At 39.3% G+C, this 24835-nt stretch overlaps 1 protein-coding gene across 2 annotated transcripts in view; it reads right to left on the reverse strand.

Annotated features, from left to right (window-relative positions):
* Positions 1-24835, reverse strand: part of MYLK (myosin light chain kinase) — a 2381262-nt gene that overhangs the window by 723074 nt on the left and 1633353 nt on the right. For both annotated transcript variants that reach the window (XM_044074915.1, XM_044074916.1), the window contains exons 15-16: positions 8036-8116; positions 6922-7736 (exon numbers count right to left, since the gene is read on the reverse strand). In XM_044074915.1, coding sequence (XP_043930850.1) covers positions 6922-7736; positions 8036-8116 — 896 coding nt within the window. The remainder of the gene's footprint in view (positions 1-6921; positions 7737-8035; positions 8117-24835) is intronic.

Below are 24835 nucleotides of genomic sequence, written 5' to 3' on the forward strand. Positions count from 1 at the left end.
CCTTGACTCCTTTAAAACTAACTTTGACGACTGGATGGGAACTCATAAATTCATCCCCAGCCTGACATGGTTTTCCTTTCTGGAAATGAGGGTACATCTCGACAGTGATATTTGGTAAACACAAGGTGTTATTTGCCTTTGAATTCCTATGATCCTAGGTCTTATATTTGAGATAACAACTAAGGGAATGGTGGTGCTTGGCTTTTGAATGGAACTTAATCAAATAGTTTCCTATCAAAAACATGCTTAAAAATCACATTCAATCACATCCCTAAAAAGAAAAATCACAAAATGTGCTTTTTTTTCCTAGTGATAGCATAACAACCCCACACTCCCTAAACAGGAGGATGTACCCCCTAACTAGTATAATAATCTCCAAGTTTTCTGCAACTTGGGGGAATGGAGATATTACTCTCTGTTATCCTGAGTCTGAGCAAAAACTTTGCTCAAATGAACCGGTCAGTCGAATGTCTGATTGCCATGATCGGCACACATTTATTTGTTTAATTTTCTTGACAAATTCTGTTTACTAATGGGTAGAATAAACTTACAGATAATGTGACAGACAAAGCAATGTGTTTTTTTCTCATACAAACCAGAATTAGAAATATTGGTAAAAATGAATTAGGCATACACCATAACTTACAGATTACCATAATAACAATTTTCAATGACATGAAATTTCACTTATAAATCAATATTCTGTTTTCATACTAGAAATTCAACCAATTGTGTGCCTGTTCATTGGCTGAGTGCAAATGTTATAAGAATATGGAAGACCTTGCACCATTCCTTTTCCTTGTCAGAGTAGATATTGGTCCTGGACTGGGATTAGAGTACTGGGACTGGTGTTTGAGTGGCTATCTGGAAGAGACAGAAATAAATGAGGGACTGGAGCCCCTTATCAGAGAATGACCTCATGGATACTTATCCAGGTGAAATTGTGTGTCTGGTTAGCTTGATGACAGTATGCCCATATGGTGCAATTAATGGCACAGGGGTATCAAAATAGGCCAGTACTGCATATAGCACATGCATAACTGACTAGTCAGAAGGCAATTAGGGAATATAAAAAGTGAGACAGCGGTGAATGACAGGCAATGGGCATCCAAACCTGAAATAAAATTATAGGAAATTACAAAATTAAATAAAGACATTCTCATCTGTAACATAAAGAGAACATGTTGGAGGAACAGGTTTGTACCGCTGAGAATTTCACTTCTATGGAACTGTCTTTTGCATAAAGTAAACTACTCTATTCAAACATAATTTGAATGAATGGCTACAAAACTGAAAATTCACTCGATTTAGCACCTGTGTCCCTCATGGATAGGGGCAACATGTAAATGTTCCAGCATATCATTGTTCTGCCCATCTCAGCGTTATTTGTACACAAAATAGAAGGGATAAAAACTACCATGGGAATGTAAGGCTAGGCTTCTTATGATCCTCACAGATATAGCCTAGTATGTACCTATGAACCTAACAGAAGGGGACATCTCCTGGGAGAGATGTGTGCATTACTACCAAGCAGGATGGGAAAATGGAACCATTAACAAAGAAAATAAGGGACTTAGAAATTCAAGGATATAATTGGTATGGTAGTCAATAAAAGCTGGCTCTGTTTGCAGATGATATTATTTTATACCTGACAAAACCAGAGAGAGATATTAGTGTGTTGTGGAACATTTTACGGCAGTTTCAGAGCTTCTCGGGATACAAAGTTAATGAAGCTAAGACAAATGTAATAGTGGTAAATTATATACCCACAAATAAATTAGTCCAGCAATATCCATATTTATAATGAACATGATAAAATGAAGCATTTAGGAGTTGTTGTTGTTGTTTGTCTTTCGGCTTTTCCCGGTTAGGGGTCGCCACAGTGGGAACTCCTGTCCGCTAATGATTGGCAGTAGATTTTTCACGAACGCCGAGGTGCCAGCTCGATGTTCAACCTTCAACGAAGGCACGCCCATTTACGCATGTCTTTTGAACTCCCATCCAACCGTGGGGAGAACATGCAGATGCCACACAGAAGGCACTCCCCGCACTCCAGCCGAGAATCGAACGGGAGAACCTCTTGCTGTGAGGCAACAACGCTACCGCTGCACCACCGCGGATAGATGAATTAAAAAGGACTACGTTGTGGCAGCTAAGAATATGTAGGAAGAGACTAAACAGAAGATCACACAAAAACTGAGAAACTGGAAGGTTTGTTATATGGGTACAGACAGTAAGATACAAGCAGTTAAAATGTTTTTAGTCTCTTTAGTTTTATAAACAGGCTAGGCATATTTTTATCAACTAGAGGAGAAGCTGTGGATAGTAATTAAAAAAGAGCTGAACAATTTTATCTAGAAGGAAAAGACAGCAAAAGGGTCTAGTGGGACAAGCTGATTCTTCCAATGGAACAAGGTGGACTAGGATTACCTGATTTGAAGAGGTACTTTAGAGCAACACAGTTAAAAGTCGTAAACACAGCACAAGCAGAAAATTATAATTCAAAGTGGAAAGGGATAATGGTGATACAGGGGAGAAACTCAATAAACAAGGAAAGACTGGGATTTTGGATGCAGACCCTTAAGGAGAATGACAATAATCATACAGAATATTATATTCATAAAGTAGCAGAAAGTATTTTAAAAATTAAGCCAGTACAGGAATGGAGAAAAGAGATTCTGCTGATAGGGATGACTGCAATTAGGGATACAGACAAAAGGCAAGAGGGGGCTGGAATTTATTTTAGGAAACTGGCAAAGGATCCAAGGTTTTTGGAGCAAGTAACTAGAAAGGGAAACGTAACAGAATGGGAAGACACCAAGAATTTATTTGGACTGTAGTTTAGAGATTGCCTTCTTTATCAAGGACTGATATGAGAGTATAGGCAAAGAGAAATAAACTGGGGGGGGGGTCCTAAACGAAAGAACAGCACTGGTAGAGTTTTTAATACAATCTAGAACAGAATCTGCTGTTAAAAAAGGAATAAATAGTAGAGCATATAAAATATCACATGACAACTATAAGAATCAACCAGAGGCGCTTAGAAAGGATTGGGAAGAGAGACTGGATAAGCAATTCATAAAGACACAATGATGGGATATATGTATGTCTCCCAAATATTCAACAAAGTCTAGAAGATTTAGGATCTTTGCTTGGAAGTGTTTATATAGGTACTTTTAAACCTTTTTCCACAGGTAGAGAGCAGATGTAGGAGATGTGATGGGAAAGAAAGAGGTAACTGGGAACATATTTTCTGGGAGTGTAGAGTTGGCAGGCTTTAAGGATTCCCTGCAGACAACTCTGTCAAGGATACTAGGTAAACAGATTGGTGTAACTATAGAAAGGATTTTTTCAGCTACGATACAGAATCAGAATTGACTAGACATAGTAAGGCTTTGCTGAGTCTAATTATGGTGGCTGCCAATAAAGCAATCACTACAAAATGGAAATCAAAGTCTAAACCAACTTTACTAGAAGTTATGAATATAGTAACAGAGATAAAACAACTGGAATTGGGATCCTTATTAATGGAAAGGAGCAAACTACATAGGAAAAAAATGGGAATTGGGGGAACAATACATGCAGAGGAGGAATGAGGTTTAAAAGAAGGCAGATGTTGAATGAGCTATGTAATATTAACTGACAATGGCTGGATATTATAAATGATGTATAACATTTGCAATTACAGTTGTTTCAACATGGTCTGTGATGTATAATGTTTGCAACTAAAGTTGTATTAATATGGTTTGTTTTTCATTTATACAAATGTAGGACTGCCTATGTTATATGTGGTAATTTAATAAAAATGATTTTGTTTATAAAAAACAGGATGGGAAAATGTAAGGGGAAATATTATGTTAAGATAGAAAAACTAATTGGGAGGGGGGGGGCTTTGAAATGTAAAGGTTTACCTTCTGTACAAACTATGCTTACTTAAACAGGGGTAATTTCAGTCTTGTTTTGTGGTACAAACTAAAAGGCCATACTAACAGGGATAAAGTGTTGCACAAATGGGTAGAATTACTTACACGCATACTTACACACATACACAAATGTAGTAGGGAATTTCAATATGCAGAATCATCCACACACATTACATTAACAGCACATTTACCCAAAACTAAAACTGCTAAAATGAAACTGATTAAAAAACAAAATAGCCTTCTTTTCCAGTTTGCTATAAAGATATCACAAACTTTCAGACATGCTTTGTCTGAGTAGTGGTCCTGTTAGAGAAAGGGGTATTGGCAATGTAATGTGTAGGGTTGGGAATACATGCAGGGATAAGGTTAAGGTTAGGGACAATCATTCTTTCTTCTTTTGACAACTCCATCAATTCAGTATTGAGTGCACTTGATAAATTTTCCAAATACTGCACTCTGTTAATGAACTGATATATTAGTTAAGCATGGTCTCTTCAAGAAAGAAACTTAAATACGCCTTTGTCAAACTCAGATTCTACAGACATATGAATATGTATATCTAAGCAGTATACTCAGTTAACTGACGCTGTGTTTTTCAGACTATAACAAAGATTGAAAAAGTCATGGGTATGCAAAGTAGTACAAGAAAAAGAAATGAATGAGACAGATGTGCACAGCATGTGGGGTGCCCTGTTTTGTGTGTGCATGTGCTGCAGGGGGAGAAAGAGGGGTCAAGAGCCCTAAAAACTGAAGTCCCTCAAACTGCTATCTTCTGATGCAAATCAACTCCATATGACTCCATATGACTGCATATTACCTTCTCCCTATGCAAATCACGGTCTGCTTATACAGATCAACTATGCCTGCAAATCGCCAGCTGCCTATGCTGGTAAATCGCCAACTGCCTACACCTGCAAAATGCCAGCTGCCTATGCCTGCAAACTGCCCAGCTCCATATGCCCACAAGCCACTGGTTTTCTATCATAAGTATGATAGCCTTAACTATGAGTCTCGCTTGCACAAAATAAAATCTGTTTTCTAAAGTGTTGCAGTGAATGTTAGAAACATCTGTAATACCATTAAACATTTGTGCCTTCAATCCTGCTACTTACTTGTACAGACTTTGAGATCACTGTACCTTACAGAAAGAATAATAACTACACTATTACTGCATATTCCTCACACTTGCACTAACAGTCTTGGTATTCAAGCCTTTGGAATTTCAAGAGAGACACAAATGGCCAGATAATCTAAAGACAGTGAAAACAGTGGTAGTTCAGGGATTGCTCTCAAATTTATGTAACTGTTATTTCATCATAGAATTAAATTGTAATAAAATGACAAGAAAACAGGCAAACACAAATGACAATTTTGTTTTGAGGCTGCCATCTTTTTGATGTGGTGAATTACAAAGGACTGATGACTTGGGTAATATGACTTAATATATATTAGCTCACTGTTATTTCAGTGTGCTACAGACGTCAGAGCTGCTATTCATGTTAATAATTAGGTCCAAAGGAGTTGTCCCTTTTTCTGAGCCAGACAGCAGGTTAGAGACTGTGAAGTTTCTTCCTACTTCCCCCGCCTGAGAAGATGCAAACACTGGGAAGGCTATGTGGTAATTCTACAGGAAACAAAGGAAGGATTTTCAAGGCTTACAAATTAAAGTACTAGGTGTTGGCATGTCAAATCCTATACAATTTTTTTTTCCTGGTAGAAGCTCGCTCTTTTTTTTTTCTTATTTTCCTAAACAATAATTTTTTTGTTAGGACTGCTCCCCCCATGCCTACTACCCCTTACTTTCTGTTCTCCTGTGCATCGCTTGGTGTACTTTGAAGATCTTTCTTTATTCCTGCGTTGTTACAGATACAATCATCTTTCTGTGGTGAGGTCCTTAGGGTTCCCATCACTCTGACATGGAAGACCTTTCCCCATAAGCTTCCTGTATCATATATGCAGTGGTGTCATGATAGAATAAAATATGAAACCATGCTCATGTCAAGTAATGCTTGTGCAAAGTGTGGCTTGTGAATTAGTGAAGTTCTTCATTATGGATCAGCATAAGTCCCCTGCATGTCACTGACAAAGCAGAAATCTACATGAAGTTTCCCCAAGAGACAACACACCTGACCGCAGACAGATTCACCCCTCGCCCCAGTGTACTTGTGGTCCAGGTTTGCCCCTGACCCTGGGTTGTCAGTATTAAGAAAGATGAAGCAGTCTGTGGTCAAGTCTTAGTTTTCTTGGGGAGGGTTTGGAGGAGTTTCTGCTTTATATTGATTAGAAGTCCAAAGAGTGTTTGCAATGAAGTAGACACCCCACAAACCCTCTTCAAGAGAAAAGCAAGCTGGACATACCATTTCCTCTTTCCCTATCATCATGCGGTGACCTGCCCAAGCACAAGTACTCTGCAGTATGGTTGGACACCTTGCCTCTGTTTATGAACCAGCCTACCAATAGCTCTAATCATGCTGAAACAGAAAAAAACAAAACAAAACAAAAGAAGAACGGTCACAGCAGTTCTATTACATGCTGATCCAGACATGAGCTCAAATCATCATTTAGGACTATTACTGGTCAGATGACAAATAGAGCAGAAAGAGTGCTTTAAGTCAAACGCGAGTATACAAATGTAAAACATGACTGTATCGGTGCACTTCACTGCATGCTAATGAGAAAAGATGTACATGAAAAGCAGACATCATTTCACTTAGGAAGGTGAAACTAAGAGGCAATTACCCTTAAAGGAAAGCATTCCTGCATTCATCTCACAAAAATCATTCAGTAGCTAATCTGAATTTCCTTTTACATGTATGACTTTTATGCATATCTTGTTGCATTTACAAATACTTAAACCCAAGAGTAGTTATTCAAACTTAAGCAGGCTAATATAAAGACATACCATTTTAATTTATACTAGCAGGAATATGAAATCTGCATGCCATTTTTGAAAAGCAGTAATGCAAAACAAACAATATGTTAAAAAAAAAGACTTTACCTTCCTGTGAGATGACAACTGATTTTGAAGACTTGAGGGCTTTTCCGTTAAGAGCCCAGCTAACTGTTGCTGATGGATCAGAGGAAACCTGGCACTGTAACACAAGTTTTTCTCCATTATTTACACGACAGTCTCGAAGCTTTTCTGTAAACTCGGGTACTCTACCCCATTTCTTAGCCTTTTCCTTTTGAATCTCACCATCCACTACTGCACACCCATGTTCACAGTTTACCTCATTCTTTTCTGCTGGTTTCTCTGGCTTAGAATTTGGGGTTAAAGAATTGGTATTGTTTTCAATGGGAGGCTTCTTCTTTGAGCCCAGAACAGATCTGAAGTCAGGAGTACCTGCTTTGCCTGGAACATTATCTGGAGGTCCAATTTTAGGGCTGCCACCTTTTTTACCCAAGACTGACCGAAAGTCAACTTGCTGAGGGCTGTGTAGCTTCATATCTTCCTCCAAGGTCTTGGGTTTGACCTTCCTCTGTAAGTTAGCCCGGAAGTCCATTTGATCTGCAGGTATTTCTTTCAGTTCTTCCTCAGAAACAGTTTTGGTGATCACTTTCTTTCCAAGCACAGTCCGGAAATCAATTTGTTCTGCTTCTTGTTGCCTGATATTTTCCTCTGTATGCTCCTTGGTGTCTATACGTCTCTTTAACACTCCTCTTATGTCTTCACTTTCCTCATCTGTGGGTTTAATATAATCTAGGCTCTTTCTGATAGCACCAAACCTGTTGAATTTCACTGCTTCAGGACTCCCATTCTCTTCCTCCTCCTCTTCGTCTTCCTCAAAGCTGCCAGTCTTCCACTCCCTGTTTCTAGCACAGAAAAGAAACAGGCAGCAGTGAAAAGGTCTTAAAAGCCATCCAATAGTTTTAGCCTCAGATGTTTATAGGAGGAGGAGTGATCCGAGGAGAGCAAACAAACTTTACTGCATCACTAATGACTCCACTAGCCATATAAGGGCACAGAAAAAAAGAACAGCTTAATTTCAGCTCTGTTGACTAGCTCAGCTGTGTGATACTAACTTTGCTGGGTCACTTTTAGGATTAAGCTGGTATAATAAGCCATGCAAAAAATAGAACCCACACATACAGTCTCTGGGAAATGTACTTACTCTCTGTGAACATCCCCTCTGGAACATGAAGCCTCCTGTACCATCAGAGACACCTGCCAGCTGCAGTCTCCAACTTCATTCCTACAAGTACAAAATAAAAAAAATAAATAAAATAAAAAAAGCAGAAAAGTGTATGCCTCAAAAAATATGCAATCACAACTTTACTTTGTGTATTATTTTAATGTAGCAAAATCACAAATCTCTCTTGTATCTGCTGTAAACTACAGCAGACATTAAAATGCTGACAGCTTTCCAAACGTTTAACAAGTAATCCTTACAGAATGGTTTGCTTATAAATAAAGACAACACACTTCTACAGAAACTAAATAAGGTGAAAAGATTTAAGAGACAGAACATGTTTTGATTTAGACAGAAATTACTTAAAAGCAGGAAAATTTGAAACTGCTTGCTGTGAAGTATATTTTAAAACAAAGTAAGGTTTAAACAGATTATTTGTTTTTGTTTTTAATACCAGTTGTAATAAAAAAGGTCTCATCCTCCTAACTAAATAGCACTACAAATCATCATCTGTCCTCTTCTGACAAAAGTTTACATTAAACTTTAAAGAGTCACCATATAAGGTCTGAATCACTTGCTCTTCCTTTTTTTGCAGGAAAATGCTTCAGATGCCTTAAAGGAAAGGTTCCCATTAGAAATGTCATTATGGAGTTTCCTTTTTTGAGCTGATAAATCATACACCCGTGTTTTACTTTATAATCTGTGTGACAACAGTAGCAGAAGCAGTGTAAAGAACTTGATTTTACAAGTGTTAGGAACGCAAAATACAAGATTTAACCTAACAGCAGTTTCATTTTCAACAAATCATCATATTTTCTTCAAGGCTCTGTACAGAAAATGCTATCAATAATTATTTTGAATACTTCTCCAAACATCAGCCCTCTGAGAAAATTACCCTTTTCCCACGCTGCAGACTGCTTAAAAGTCTGCTAAGAATATAAACAACTCACTCACTTTGTCAAACAGACAGGTCTTCATTTCCTTTAGTAACATTTAAGTAAAAGCTTTTGCCAAGGAAGTCAATTACATTCATGCAAAGAAAAGTTTATAACATGAAAATCACTTACCTAATTTAAACCTGCTAATATTTGCCTTACGAAAAGGGTTCAGGGAGTAACACTTCTACATACTGTACAATCAAACAGAACCAGTATGTTGGGGTATTTTGTGTACATTTCTCCAGCAGGATGCAGTCCTACCTGTGTGGCAAGTTTGTGTTGTGCACATTTCTACAGTTGGATGCAGTCCCACCGGTGTGGCAGGAGCATTTTCTGCACATTTCTCCAGCAGGGTGCAGACCCACCAACTTTTGAACCCTCAGCATTTTAACTGTATTTCTATTTTATTCAGACTGTGGCATATGGCAATATCCCACAAATCAGACAAAAAAAAAGACTTCCTTAACCAACTTGGAGAGTCACAACAGTATCAAAACCAGTGTTAAGTGTTCCCTCACAACTTCATTTTCATGTTTGCATTGATTATGTGGTGTCTCTGCTTCCTGCTTTATATATTAATAATAATAATAATAATAATAATAATAATAATAATCATACCCGTTTGTTAACCCAGTATGCCCACTGGACACACAGACAACAGCCCCCTTTACAGGAGTGACCTGGTAACAATGTTTGGTTAATTGACTTGCTCAAGGTTAAACAGGAGGCAAATGAGGGCTGACAGAATCAAGCCCTATACCTCAGGAGCTACAGCTCATGGCCTTATTCCTCTGTGTCAGCTGCCAGACAACTTCTGATGAATATAATTCATTACTTTTTAATTTAGTTATTTTACATTTACTTTCCTTTGACCCACTAACCCATGTTTTACATAGTATGCTGCAGAGATATTGATCCACTGCACCTGAGACATCTGTTGTATGGTGTCCTACAAAACTGAACCTATGCAACACAAGGTCAGAAATGCTGTTAGATGGTAAGGACAGACCCCACTAGTTCATCAGTTTATTCTAATTAACAGTTACAGTGCTGCATAGCCTTTCTAATATACCTTTTTACTCTACCTTATCCTTTGGAGGCCGCATTGACGCAGCGGTTAGCATTGTCGCCTCACAACAAGAGGTTCTCCGGTTCAATTCTCAGCTGGAGTGCCTTCTGTGTGGAGTCTGGATATCCTCCCCGTGGATGAGTGACTGTTAAAGACATGCAGGTAGGTGCATGCATGTGTGGTGTTCCTTCAGTGAAGTTTGGGTGCCGGGCTAGCAACTCGACACTGTAAAAATTCACTGTCAATCATTAGCGGACCAGTAATTTGCTGTGGCGACCCCTAACCGGGAAAAGCCGAAAGACTTTCATTCCACCTTATTCTTTAAAATTTTTCTTTGACTATTCTTTGAATTCGCTGTTGTGAGTTATTTCAAATGAACTCAACCAACTTTGATATACAGGTATTATGCTTTCACCACTCTTTCAGTGAGAAAGAGTTTTTGTCACTCCCGGTGTCACCTTGAGCTGCACACTGTACCAAACTCCTCAATTATGCAATACGTACTTTTTTCTAGAATGAGAGTTTTCTTATTTGCAATGGTGATAGACAGGTTGACAGACGAGATCAGACAGGAGTCCCCATGGACTATGATGTCTGCAGATGAAATTGTGATCTGCAGTGAGAGTAGGGAACAGGTGGAAGAGACCCTGGAGAGGTGGAGATATGCTCTAGAGAGAAGAGGAATGAAGGTCAGCAGGACTAAGAGAATATATGTGTGTGAATGAGAGGGAGGATAGAGGAATGGTGAGGATGCAAGGAGTTGAGGTGGTGAAGGTGGATGAGTTTAAATACTGGGGATCAACAGTTCAGAGTAATGGTGAGTGTGGAAGAGAGGTGAAGAAGAGAGTACAGGCAGGATGGAGTGAGTGGAGAAGAGTGTCAGGAGAGATTTGTGACAGACAAGTACCAGTAAGAATAAAACGGAAGGTCTACAAGAGGGTAGTGAGACCAGCTATGTTATATGGGTTGGAGACAGTGGCATTGACAAAAAGGCAGTAGTCAGAGCTGGACGTGGCAGAGTTAAAGATGTTAAGATTTGCACTGGGTGTGACGAGGGTAGACAGGAATAAGAATAAGTATATTACAGTGTCAGCCCAGGTTGGAAGGTTTGGAGACAAAGTCAGAGAGGCAAGATTACATTGGTTTGGACATGTGCTGAGGAGGGATGCAGAGTATATTGGGAAAAAAATGTTAAGGATGAAGCTGCCAGGTAACAGGAAAAGAGGAAGGCCTAAGATAAGGTTTATGGATGTGGTGAGAGAGGACATGCAGGTGGTTGGTGTGACAGAGCAAGATGCAGAGGACAGGAAGAAATGGAAACAGATGATCCGCTGTGGCGACCCCTAATGGGAGCAGCCGAAAGAAGAATAAGAATAAGTACTTTTTTTCTAGAATCATCATTATTTTTTCTAAAACTACTTCCCTCTTCAACTGCCCTCAGATTCAGGCAGTAATGTGTTTCTACTCTCTGCTCCCATTTATTCTGAAGGGTATACATATCAAAGTCCTGCAACTTATCAATGCACCATTTCTATACTTGTTTTCTGATCTTTATTGACTCTGGAAATGCACTGATTGCAAGGGGCCCATGTCAGCCGCAGTTTGGGGTAACATACAATGGCAGTTAGAACAGTATTTGCAGATTATAAGAGGTAGGCTTGGTGAAAAATAACAACTACTGGCAACCATCAGCAAATGAAAGGCAAAGCATATTGAACAAATTAGCAGCCAGTACAGCACTGTCAACTAGAATGTATAAACAAATCTCAGGACTAGTGAATTAAGATAAATTTCAAGCTCATGGGGTTATGCTTTGGAGTTACAAAGTTACAAAAGATTGAGATTTAGAATACTTACACCAATTATAGGACTTCCATAGGAAGATAACTGCATATCAATGGAGAGCTAGCACAGTGTATGAAATTGTAAATGAAGCATGAAGAAGAGGCTTTGCTAGAGAGGTGATGTTAGTTTTGACTGAAATTATTCTGGACAAGGGCTACAGCAGAAGTTAGCTGGAAGGCTGTCTCACAGCTTTGGGCCAAGGATGCAGGAGAAGTGCTCAGACGTAGTTTAATTTGTTAGGGGGGTTGTGTAAAATGCAAATGTTACAGGAGTGGAAGTGGAGTTAGAGGGCTGAAGATCTGTAGATCTCAGAGCAGGTATCTCAGTCTTGTGGTCTCTGGGTTGCATAGTCTAGTCTATGGAGCTCTTCCCATGAGCACATTAAATCTGGCCCATGAAGATCTTTTTAATTATTTAATTGAATTAAAAAAGGGCTGGTTTATAACTGATCTGCATTAATAAATGCATGCCATTGTAGTTTGGAGTACTGCCTTTAGCTTATCTGCAGAACGGTGTGCAGCACTGATGCATTTTCTATATGGGGTTTCTATGTGGGTTTTATGTATACTTTTGTAGTTTTGCAAGGTTTTCCTTCCTCCGCACTCTTGGACTTGACCAAGTCTAGACAGGAGTGATATCACATCTGGAGAGTTGTTTGGCTTTTTTGAGTAAGAAAATTAAAACTGTAGGATTACCATTGATTAAAGGCAAGTTAAAAAATGTCCGCCTTTAGCTGGAAGGATGGTAACATGGAGTACATGCTGAAGGTATGTAAAAAGTTTGGTTTTGGCAGTCTTGTGGAGTGTATAGTTTGCTTTTTCTGTTTGTTTTTTTTGTTTGTTTTTTTAGTATAAAACTAAAACTGTGTTCTCATGTTATAAAGAAAGGGCTGTTTATGCTTTCTATCACTGTACAGCCTCTTTTATATAACTTTTCTGCAGTTAAGAAAGCAAAATGTATTATGGCAAAGTGGTGGCAAAATTAACTATCCATCTATTCATCTACCCACACCCCTTTTTCCCATTTTTATATAATGGGTTGAGGTGTCACATAAACATTGACCATCATTTTATTTTATTTATTTATCATTTGTTGACCAGGTTAGTCTAAATAGACTAGTGGCATATTCTCAGGGGAGACCTGAGGTGGCATCAGGGAATTTCCCCTTCTCTTTGCATACAGGGACACTGTTTGTGGTAACACTTCCTGAATCTGGTCCAAGTGTTCCAAGCTCCAAGATTTGGAGAATACGCTTTATAAACTACAAAGGTTTATCTGGCAGAGAAGACACGTAGAAGCTTGTCTACATTTCAAAGTCGTGCCGAGGGGCATGAGGGTCCTCTGCATGCCCACTTATGGCAATAGCCACCCGGACCTACTAAAGAGGTGGCAGCAGATGAATCTAGAGTTGAGTTACAACTATATGAGGCTACTAATAGACTATTTCACTCCGATAGAGAATGAACTCAATAGTAAAGCAGAAACCTTATACAATGACATTATCTTAAAATTTAAAGGGGCTATGTTTGAACAATGTCTTGACATCATACTTAATCAAACCTCTTCCTATGGGGAGAGACTACAACAGATTAAGCTGCGTAAGTTGCAAAGAGACTATTTTGACTTCACTAATAGTCAAGTTTTCGTTTGGCCAAGATATAGAGATAACAGAGACAATGACTCAGTGCCTTCAACTAATGTTCATACACGCAATGCTTTTTCAAGTACACAAGACGTTTCTCCTTTAAATCCATCAGCCTCAGTACTTAGTACCTCCACGTCATCAGCAGGGGTTGCCATTTCCTCCACACAAGAAACCGACAATACACCACCACCAAATCAGTTGGCTTTACAACGCTCTACTACACAGAGTTTAGGAGCTAAACCGAAGATAGCCCAAAGTAACATAGAGCGTTTTTTACCGCTCCCAGTGCACAATCAGCATGTCATGAGAGGCAGGTCCGACAGCAGAGGGAGATCGAAGAGGAAGTATTCAGGGGAAAGTACAGTTTTGTACCTACCATAAATGTAGATGTCCGAACTGGATAGCATCTGCAGTCATAACAACTAGGTTGTCCTGTCGTCAGGCAGCCCTGCAGTCGGCCGGATTCCAAAGTCCGGGTCCGGCTTCGGCTGATGTCGCACTTCACCCGACGTCATCTCTGCTGGCCTCCGGGTATAAAGGCATCAGCCGACGCCATTTTCTTCAGTGTTTCTTGCCCCAGATGCCAGTTGCCCTTCCTGGAAGGCTAATTTTTGGATAAATGCCAATGTTTCCAAAAGGATAGAAGGCAAACTCAGAAAATAAGCATATATGTACATATATACAAACAAATACACCATAAAAGACTCCACTAGCTAGCTATTAGGAGGGTAAATACCCTAGGAGTACCACAGAGGGAAGGAGGGAGGGTAATCTGACTGCAGATGCTATCCAGTTCGGACATCTACATTTATGGTAGGTACAAAACTGTACTATGTCCTTCATGGATGCATCTGCAGTCATAACAACTGGGTAGAATACCATAGCCAACTAAGGGAGGAGGAAAAATTTAGATTATGGTGTGGTTAGGATCCCTTGCAGCACAGCAGTGGCAAACCCTGCTCGGGATCTGGAGTACAATGGTAAGTTATAATGCTTGGCAAATGTATGCACGGAGGTCCAAGTAGCCGCCAATAATGTCCTTGGTTGCCACAGGAAGGCTGTGGTAGTGGCTGTTGCCCTTGTAGAATGAGGCCTTATGTTCTGTGGAATTGGTTTTCCATGGAAGGAGTAACAGAACCGTATGCAATTTCCTATCCATTTGGAGATTGTCTGTTTGGAAATTGCTTTTCCTTCCCTTCCTGTTGCATAGGCTACAAAAAGCTGGTCAGTTTTCTGCTACTTTTTGTTCTGTCCAGGTAGTAGCGTAACTGTCTATGGACATCCAAGGAATGCAGCATTCTTTCCCTCTGTTTTGTGGGTTGGGAAAGAAGGTAGGTAGGTGGATTGCCTGGTTTAAAGACACTCTGGATATCACCTTAGGCATAAACGTAGGATTAGTCCTCATGGACACTCTATCTTGGTGTAAGATTAGAAGGGCTGTACCGCCATTAGGGCCTGAAGTTCAGAGACCCTCCTTGCTGAGGTTATTGCCAGTAGGAAAGCAGTTTTCCACGATAGATGCTGTAGGTCCGCTGTAGCTGCTGGTTCAAAAGGTGCAGTGTCAATTTTTCTAGCACAAAGTTCAAATCCCAAGCTGGCAGTGGTGGTTTCCTTGGAGGTTTTACATTCTTGATTCCTCTGAGGAACTGCCTGAGTAAAGGGTGTGAAAAGACAGGTGGATCAAAGCTGTATTCTGCTGAAATAGCTGATGCATGTATCTTGATGGAGGAATAGGACAGGCCTGTATGTAGAAGCTCTGCCAGATACTCCAGAATGTTAGCCATATCTATAATTGACACATCTTTTCCTCTTTCAGTGCTCCAAATGACAAACCTTTTCCATTTTCCTGCATAGTTCCTTCTTGTTGAAGGTCTGCGGGCTTCAAGGATAATGTCTTTAACCCTTTGGGAAAGTTCTGGGTTAGTTGCTGCTATGTGATGTTCCATGCAGTCAGTTGCAACGTTTTTAGGTTTGGATGTATGATGCTGTATTTGTTCTGAGTTAACATCAAAGGCATCAGGGGTATTGGCCACATGTTGTCCCGAGACATGCTCCTCAGTAATGGGTACCAGTGTTGTCTTGGCCAGTTTGGAGCTATCAGGGTTATCCCCTCCTTGATTTTTAGTAATACCTTGTGTATCAAGGAAGAGGTGGAAATGCATATGCTGTTAGACCTTTCCAGCTGAAGGAGAAGCGAATCACTTTCCATGCAAGTGGGTGGAATGTCCTTGTGCAGAATTTTTGAGTTGGTGATTGAGGGGAAGTAATAGTTCTATCTGTGGTCTTCCCCATTGCTTTGAGATGGTCTTGAAGATGTCCGGGTGTAGCATCCATTCGTGGGCATCCGATGTGGTTCTGCTCAATATGTCTGCTAGAGTATTGTCCTTTCCCGTACAAATATTGCCTGTAACTGGATGTTGTAGCTGAGTGCCAGGTTCCAAAGCTCCAAAGTCATTCTGCATAGGGGTATGAATGAGTGCCTCCCTGCTTGTTGATGTACCACATGACTGTGGTGTTGTCTGTCCTTATCATCAAATGGCCCTCTTTAGAAATGGTCTGAAATTTTGGATTGCCAGTTTTACTGCCAGCATTTCTTTTAGGTTGATGTGCAGGTGGAGTTGATCCTCACAATCCTTGCATTTGTCCAGCATGTGAGCCCCATCCCAGGTCTGAGGCGCCTGTTGTGATGGTTTGGCTTGCTTGATAGCTGTGAAAGGGTAGGCCGGTTTGACTGGCATGCTTGTGCCCACCATAGGAACTCCTGTTTTAGGCATGGGATTAGTGGAATTTCTGCTTCTAGGCTGTGCCTGTGTTGGGACCATAAATTCCTTAGGTACCACTGTAGTTTTCTCATATGTAGTCTGGCATGTGGAACCAAGATTATGCATGATGCCATGTAGCCCAAGGCCTGCAGGACTTTTCTTGCTGTTAACTTGTTCTGTTTTGTTAGAGCCAAGAAGTAAAGAGGGAGTTCTTTTGTTTTTCTGCGGTTAGGAATGCCATTTGTTTTACAGTGTCCAATTCCGCCAGGAATGTCCTTGTTTGGGATGGTATCAGCCTTGACTTTTGTAAATTGACTGTGTATCCCAGTGCTTGTAGCAAGCAAATGACCCTTTGTAAATCTGTTGTCAGCTTGCTTTTGTTGTCCCTTGTAGCAGGCAGTCGTCCAGGTATGGATAAATTTGGATTCCCTGTAGTCTGCAGTGGGCGATTACTGATGCCAGGCATTTTGTGAATACTCTGGGCGCAGTAGATAAGCCAAAGGGCAATGCTGAGAATTGATAATGCTCTGATCCTGCAAGAAATCTGAGGTATCTTCTGCAAATTGGTCGAATGGGGACGTGCAGGTATGCCTCCTTGAGATCTAGAGTTACCAGCCAACACTCCTTGCCCAGCATGGGAAGAAGTTGCTGTAGGGTCAGCATTTTGAATTTTGGGACAATGATGTATGTATTTAATGTGGACAGGTCGAGAATAGGTCTCCAACTTTTTTCCTTTCTTGGAACTAGGAATAGTCTGGAGTAAAATCCTTTGCCTTGTTCTGTTATTGGCACTCTTTCCACAGCTCTCATCTTTGCTAATTGCATTATCTGCTGTAGAGCTTCTGTTTTTTGATTTGGAGGCAGGTTTGGCATTCCTCTTTGACTGGTAAAGTGTGAAAGTGGAACCGTAACCTTGGTCTATGGTTTGCAAAATCCACTTGTCTTTTGTGATGTAGTGCCAGTTTTTGAAAATAAGGCTAATTTTCCGCCTAATGGAGCTGCTATTTGTTCCCTGGTAGGCGGATGTAGAGTTAAGTCACTGTGATTGTGCTGTTGTAGTGGTAGTGGCTGAGTCTGTGCCTCTGTTATTACCTTGCCACTGTCGTCCTCTGTAGGCACCTCCTCTGGATTGGTTTCTGCCTCTGGAACGCCTATTCCTGCCCCTTTGGGATCTTGTGGAATCAGGAAAGGACCAATTTTGGCAGGCCAGTTCCTGCTAAACCTTGGGGCTGAACCTGCAAGAAATCTTTAACGGATTTTGCCTTTTCTTCCATTTTCTTCATTACCTGCTGGGCAGGTGTACCAAACAAACTGGTCTTATCCATAGGAGCATCTAATAACTTAGCTTTAACATGATCCGGTAAGACTTGTTCCTTCAGCCATGCATGTCTTCTTATCACTGTGCCAGTCATGGCTGATCTAAATGAAGCCTCCAGTGCATCATAGCCACATTTTAAGGAATGGTTACTAACCTGTTGTATGTTATTTACCATTTCTAATACATATTTCTTATCGATAGAGTCATCAGAGGATAGTTTTTTGGTTAACTGATCCAGCATAAACTCTTGGTATTGTATCATGTGAAACTGACAGTTTAAAGCTCTAGCTGAGAGAGTAGCTGAGGTATAAACTTTTTTGCCCCATCTGTCTAAAGACCTGGCTTCCCTTTCAGAAGGAATAGGGTTTTTTGCTGTGGTCGAGGCTACTGCCTTAGGCCCTTGGGATATAGTTTCGGGGTCTGCAAGTGGGGCCTTGTAAAGGTGATGATGCGTGTCTGGTACCCTGTAAAATCTGTCTGGTTTGGCAGGGGCTGGAGGTAAGGAATCTGGTGCAGAGCAGACATCATTAAAGGCATCGTCCACAACAGAGAGGACAGGAGGTATAGCTAAGGGCCTGTGTTGTGGAAGGTGCAGAAAAGTCCTAAGTCTTATCTGGAATCAGAGAAATCCTGTTGCTGCCATTGGAATTGTTCTCGCATGGCATGTAAGGTTTCCCCAAAGGAGAATTCTTCTGGTGGAGAAGCAGCTGGAATGGATTCTTCAGCATCTGAGTCTTCATAATTGGAGAAAGGAGCCTCTGGCTGGTCTGTAATATCTGAGTCATCCGCAGAATCATCAGAGGACACAGGCTCGGGGGGGCTCTGCCCTAGGTCTCTTCTCTGGGGGCTGAGAGGCCCTGTCTGGGTGAGATTGAGATCCCCTGATTAAGGATATTAAATCTTCTGCCAGAGTAAGCATTTGTGAACTAGAAGTAGGCCTGGTTGAGGGGGTGAGGGGGGTTTAACAGGCACTGATTTAGTAGACTTGGCTGCTTTAGCCCTGGCAAAGGCCTTAATGGACATGGTTGCAGGAGGCCTAGCAGCACCACGTGCTGGGGTAGAGACATCCAAAGGGATGGTGTCTGATAATTCACTAGAAGCCACTGTAGTAGGTAAAATTTCAGAGGCCGATTCAAGTAAGGTAGCAGGAACCTCAGAAATAGTCAAAGATTCAGCTGTGCTTTGATCAGTTTTCTCGGTTTCGCCGAAACCGAGACACATGGTTTCGCCGAAACCGTGGACCGCGAGTGTCGGTCTTTTCTTTCGTTTTAACAATTTGGGTAGTCGGAGGATCCGACGGCATAATGTAAGCAAATTCTGAACCGAAAAACTGTTCAGCAACTCCGACCGGTTGAAGGAAGCACAGGCCGAACAGGCTGCTACGTCGTGGTCTGGGCCTAAACAAGGCAAACAGTAAGAGTGGAAATCTTTATGAGGTATTTGTTTCCCACAAGTTAAACAGTTATTGACTTTTTCTGACATCGGCTGAGGCAAGAAAGAGTCCCCAACGGGTACTTAGCTTTAGAAGTCTTCAAGTAGTATTCGTAGAAATCTCTGGATCCGACCCACCGGCACTTGCGAACAGCTTCTGCTTCGGGCGCCACGCGGCAAGAAAGACTGGAGAAAATGGCGTCGGCTGATGCCTTTATACCCGGAGGCCAGCAGAGATGACGTCGGGTGAAGTGCGACATCAGCCGAAGCCGGACCCGGACTTTGGAATCCGGCCGACTGCAGGGCTGCCTGACGACAGGACGACCCAGTTGTTATGACTGCAGATGCATCCATGAAGGACATCAACAGGACCGCAGAGGACGTATGAGGGATGGAGCAACTTAGTAGTCAATCTCTCCAAATACACATTGACGCAAACAGAAAACGATTTATTGGATCATGGTCTCAATTACATTCCTGCTCAGGTCAGTAATTTATCTGAAGTCCTTACAGACTTGAGACTTTTTATACGCAATGTATCTTTGAAATTGTTTTTCACTAAGAACAACAGGACTGACAATTCCGCTAATAATACTGTGAACACTGTTTTTAAAAAGAAGAGTGTGTTCACGCCAGTACCACGAATGCTTTTTAAAGATTTGTGAAGGAGAACTTTACAAATATTATTATGACTATAAACACACTGCGATGTTTTTTAACATATATACCAAAGAATGGGACAGCATTTATTCTTTGAAACGAGCTGGTGATTTAATTGTAAAATCAGCTGATAAAGGAGGAGCCATAGTGCTACTAGATACTGATGTATACATTAATGGCATGCTAGAATTGTTGAATGAAACTGCCACTTACAAACCAATTAATCATGCTGAGTTTGAGAAGGTTGTTTATACAGTGCATCAAGAGTTGTATGAGTATGTAATGTGTAGACAGATAGATTACGACCTATATCAGTACTTTTTTATAGATAAACCCAAAATACCTTACATTAAAGGCTTACCTAAAATACATAAGGGCCTTTTTCCACCTCCTATGAGACCCATTGTGGTAGGTAAGGGCTGGGTTACCGAAACATTATCTGTATACTTAGAGAAGAAACTCAGACCTTTGGTTTCTGAAACTAGCTCAATTTTGAAAGATACGTATGAGCTCTTAGAGTGTTTGGACAATTTTACCAAAGCTACAACTGAAGAATATTTTTTTGTCACTCTAGATGTGAAGAATTTGTTCACTTCTATACCAAACACGTTCGGACTAGAAGCTTTGAGGCTTGTTATAAATAGTAGTCACAAGTTTAATACAAGTGAAGAAACTTTACTATGTGCAATCATGGAGCTAGTACTTACAAATAATGTTTTTATGTTCAGAGACAAGCTATACTTACAGCAGTGGGGGGTAGCCATGGGCACCCCCTGCGCTAACACTTATGCTAATTTAGTGATGTTATATTGGGAGAGGACTTTTCTTTTTACTCATGACTGCTTTAAGAAAATCAGCCTTTATAAAAGGTTTGTAGATGATGTACTTTTGTTTTGGCATGGCAGTATAGATGAACTCCTTTCTTTTGTTCAATATCTAGAATCCACTACAGATTTTTTAAAATTTACAGTCAACCACTCATTTCACAGTATAGATTTTTTAGATATAACCATCTCCAAGGGTTCACGACACACTATCGAAACGACTATTTTCAGGAAAGAATGTTGGAGGAACACACTACTCCAGTATAATAGCATGCACCCCAGGTTCATTTTTGACAGCATAGTCAAAAGTCAGTTTACTAGAATTAAAAGACTGTGTAAAACAGACGATGAACTACACAAACAGGGTAATTTCTTGGAAGACTGTTTTATTAACAGGGGTTATGACCCAGCGAAGGTACATGATATAAAGGAGAATGTTTTATATGAGAGAGCAGTGAAAAGCAGAAGTGTTAACACTAACACTTTAGGCATACTAAGAGAACTTTTGACAACTCCATAGTAGGACTCAACTTGAGATATACTAGTGATATAAAACACGTTAGAGATGTTTTTTTCAAGAATTGGCATATTCTCTTAACAGATGCATGGATAGCAGAGCTAGTAGGACCCACACCTTCATTTACTTATCGTAACAGCAAAAATTTAAGCAGGTTATTGTGCATTGAACCACCAAATTCGAGCAGGAGATCTATAGCCTACAATGAAAAGAGATTAGGCACGTTTCCCTGCACAAAATGCAGCATATGCATTATGATTACGACTAATCAATTATTTGAACATCCCACTTTAACCTTCAAGTTCGAACCACATTTTTTTTGCCACCTGTGATGATAAGAATTTGATATATCTAGCTAGCTGCCAAACATGTAGAGCCTTTTACGTAGGAATGACGACCAGGACTCTGAAAGAAAGGATACAGAAACACGTCCATGATATAAAGAAATGTGATATTAAAAATGCCCTGGCCAAACATATCATGAACAATTTAGGACACTCTTTTGTTTTCAGAGTGTTACAGATCGTTACACCCTGTACTAGGGAGGGAGACATCTTTAATGATCTAGAACAAGTTGAGCTTTCCTGGATTTTCAAGCTTAAGGCTCAATATGACCCAGGTCTAAACCAGTACGTGAGTGTAAGGGCTCCACTGAAAGCACGCAGTGCTAAGTGAAGATCCTCTGTTAAGATATTGAATGCACAATACACTTTTCATTAGGCATCTTAATAGTAGTAATGTGCCTTTACATGTTAAGCATATCCTGTTGAATAATGTTAGTGGCTCACCTATTCACATTATGCATAGAACATCTCACTGCTTTCTGTTTTGGATATGCACATATCTGCATTCCATTTTTTATCTTATTTTCATTTCTATTATTGTTATTATTATTATCATCATTATTTTCACCTTTATCTAACGTATATGTGCTCTCATATTTAATATGATGTTTGCAATACAGTCTGCTTATGTATATTTATAATTTATATTTATATTTTAGTAAATTTAGCATTTGCATCCTGCATTTACATTTTTATCTGATTATTTACATACTTACATATTTCATTTATTTGTCATAATTCGCCAATTGATACATGAATTTGTTTATTCATTTGATTATTTGTTTATTCATTTATTATTGTTCATCTACATCAATATTTATTTAATTCATTGTTGCCATATTGAGGTTCTCAGTTTTACAGTTGTTTCATACAAGTACATTGTTTATACACATAGTTATATTTATATAGTACGAGAATTTCATTATATACACATCTGTTAGGTTTTAACATTTTCATATTTTTACATTATGTGCAATGTTTTTTATATATTTTGACATTGACGTACATGGCCATGCATTGCTGTTTCTTTCATATTTATTAATATTTATTAATTTTTGTGTCTGTGGTCATTTGTCCTGATATTTATTTTATTTTATTTTGTTTTGCACTCAGCGGAACATTTATTATGAAGCGGATCATGTGCTCTGAATCTATTTTTAACTCATATTTTTAACTTATATTACTTTATTTAGCTGCGTTTTGCAGTTCGCATACGCACAAGCACTTTATTTACTTGAGAATGAGAAGACTGTTCCTCCTGTTAGAAGAGGTTTTAGACATACATGTTTTTTATATAATACTTTTTAAATGTCTGTCCCAACTTTTTCATATGTTTTATATTTTATATTTTATGTCTATTGACATTCTGATTTTGACGATCGCATTCTTCAGGCAGCAGGCTTCACAGATTTTTTGTGCTGGCATGGTATATATTATTTGTGTATATGTCATTTGACCATTACATCGGATACATTGTGTTTTCAAAGAACCACTTGTCAGAACAGGTGCTTTGTATACTTTTCCACATGCCTCAGTAGTTTTTGTGACAAGTGACCATGATACATGGTTTTACTTACAGTTTTTAAATTATCACATATACATCACCTTACACTGGTTAACATTAAATTAACAGTTTTGTTTACGAGCCCTAGTTATGGGCTTTTCATGATGCTTTTCATGATGCTTTATTTTATGTTTTCATATAAACTTGCTGTTCAACACAACGGTTTGTTTTAATGTCTCTTTTACTTTAAACTGCTTGATTGTTTGATTATTTGATTGTTTGATTATTTAATTAAAGAAGAGCTGCTTAGTATATATATATATATATATATATATATATATATATATATATATGTATAGCTTGTTTGAATGTATTTATTATGGATCTGAAGAAGCGTGTTTGATGCACGTGAATAAATTATTCCATTTATTGTGGTGGTCAGACTCCAGTGTTTTACTTCATTCTGGTCCAAGTGTGGAGGCAGCTTGGAAAAGTATAGAAAGCAATGGTGTGAGCAATTATGTTGCTGGCAGAAGAGAAAAGGATTGTGGTGTAAATGTGAAGGCAGTTGACCCCTCGCAAGAGAGTCTGCAATTGGAGGCTCTATTAGTTAACACAGCGGAGTGGAAGGAGGAAAGAGAGGAGATTGTGGCTATACAGGAGGAATTGCAAGTGGAGTCCAAGCCTTTTCAGGATACTGTAATGCTGCTGCAGCAAAAGTTATTCAAGGGAAAGGCCAAATCACAAGAGGAGTATATTGTTACACCCTCCAATCAGGATGGTTGTGGGATGCTTGTTTAAAAGATTTACTTAAGCAGAGCAAACCTGAAAGTGAGACGGCAGTGTCATAGGATGAAATAATGGAGAAGATACAAGAAGAGTTAGTAGAAGACATGAGAAATGTAGAAGTCATATGTGCAAACCATAAGAGAAGGAGAAAAAATGGAAAAAAAAGAAAGAAGAGGTGAAACAGAAGTATCGTACAAGAATAAGCAGTAAGAAGAAAAATGAACTTGATAGGTATAAAATATGGAACAATGTTACCACACCACTGGGTATACATCCCAGAGAGGTAAGAGCATTTATTCACATTAACAAAGACTTGTTTTGTGATTTTTTTTTTGAATCAGGACTGTATATGGAAAAAATTTTTGAGCAATATGAAATAAAAAAAATGACAATCCTTGGAATTTATATGTTGTGCAATTATTTAATAGAGAGGCGAAAAAGAAAATTTATGTACAATTTCGTACCAAGATAGAAAAAAGACTTTCAAAGACTATTTAAAGACTGCATGCAAGAATGTTGTGGATATTACAAAAATATTTAATAGAGGTTTATGAACTGGGGCTGGGAATGTTGAGTTGTTTTTCAAATGAAAAATGATAATAGTATACAAGTACCTAGCATGATTAATGTGGATGGAAATTGAGGGGTTGTGAAATACTGGGGCCAACCAAAGGCATGTTTCTTTTGTGGTAAAAATGACCATTTAATTAATACTTATTATAAAAGAAAATGTTTTATTTGTGGCAGATTAGAGCATGAAGCAAAAAGATGTAAAATACAATGTATAAAATGTGAACAAATGGGGCATTAATAGATGGATTGTGATATAAATGGGAAAGAAACAGGGGAAGGGAATATTACTGTGACAATTCTATACACTTGCTTCTTCCATCTTCCATCTAGTACTGTCATTTTATACATTTTGGTTCTTTGGTTACAGAAAGAAAGGGAGATAATGTTTAGAAAGATTCTTAATTACATTAGTGTTAATATGCAAATAACATTGGTACTAGATTTTAATTGTGATTTAAGAAAAAGGAAAGGGCAGATGCCAAGGTAATTTCAGAGATCTTAAAAAGCAGGAAGTTGTATTTATGGGATAATAAAGCACTGGACATATAAAAGGGGCAATTTGA

The sequence above is a fragment of the Protopterus annectens genome, chromosome 6.part0 (genome assembly GCF_019279795.1).
Source record: "Protopterus annectens isolate FY-2018-M chromosome 6.part0, PAN1.0, whole genome shotgun sequence".
In the NCBI taxonomy this organism is placed as follows: Eukaryota; Metazoa; Chordata; order Ceratodontiformes; family Protopteridae; genus Protopterus; species Protopterus annectens.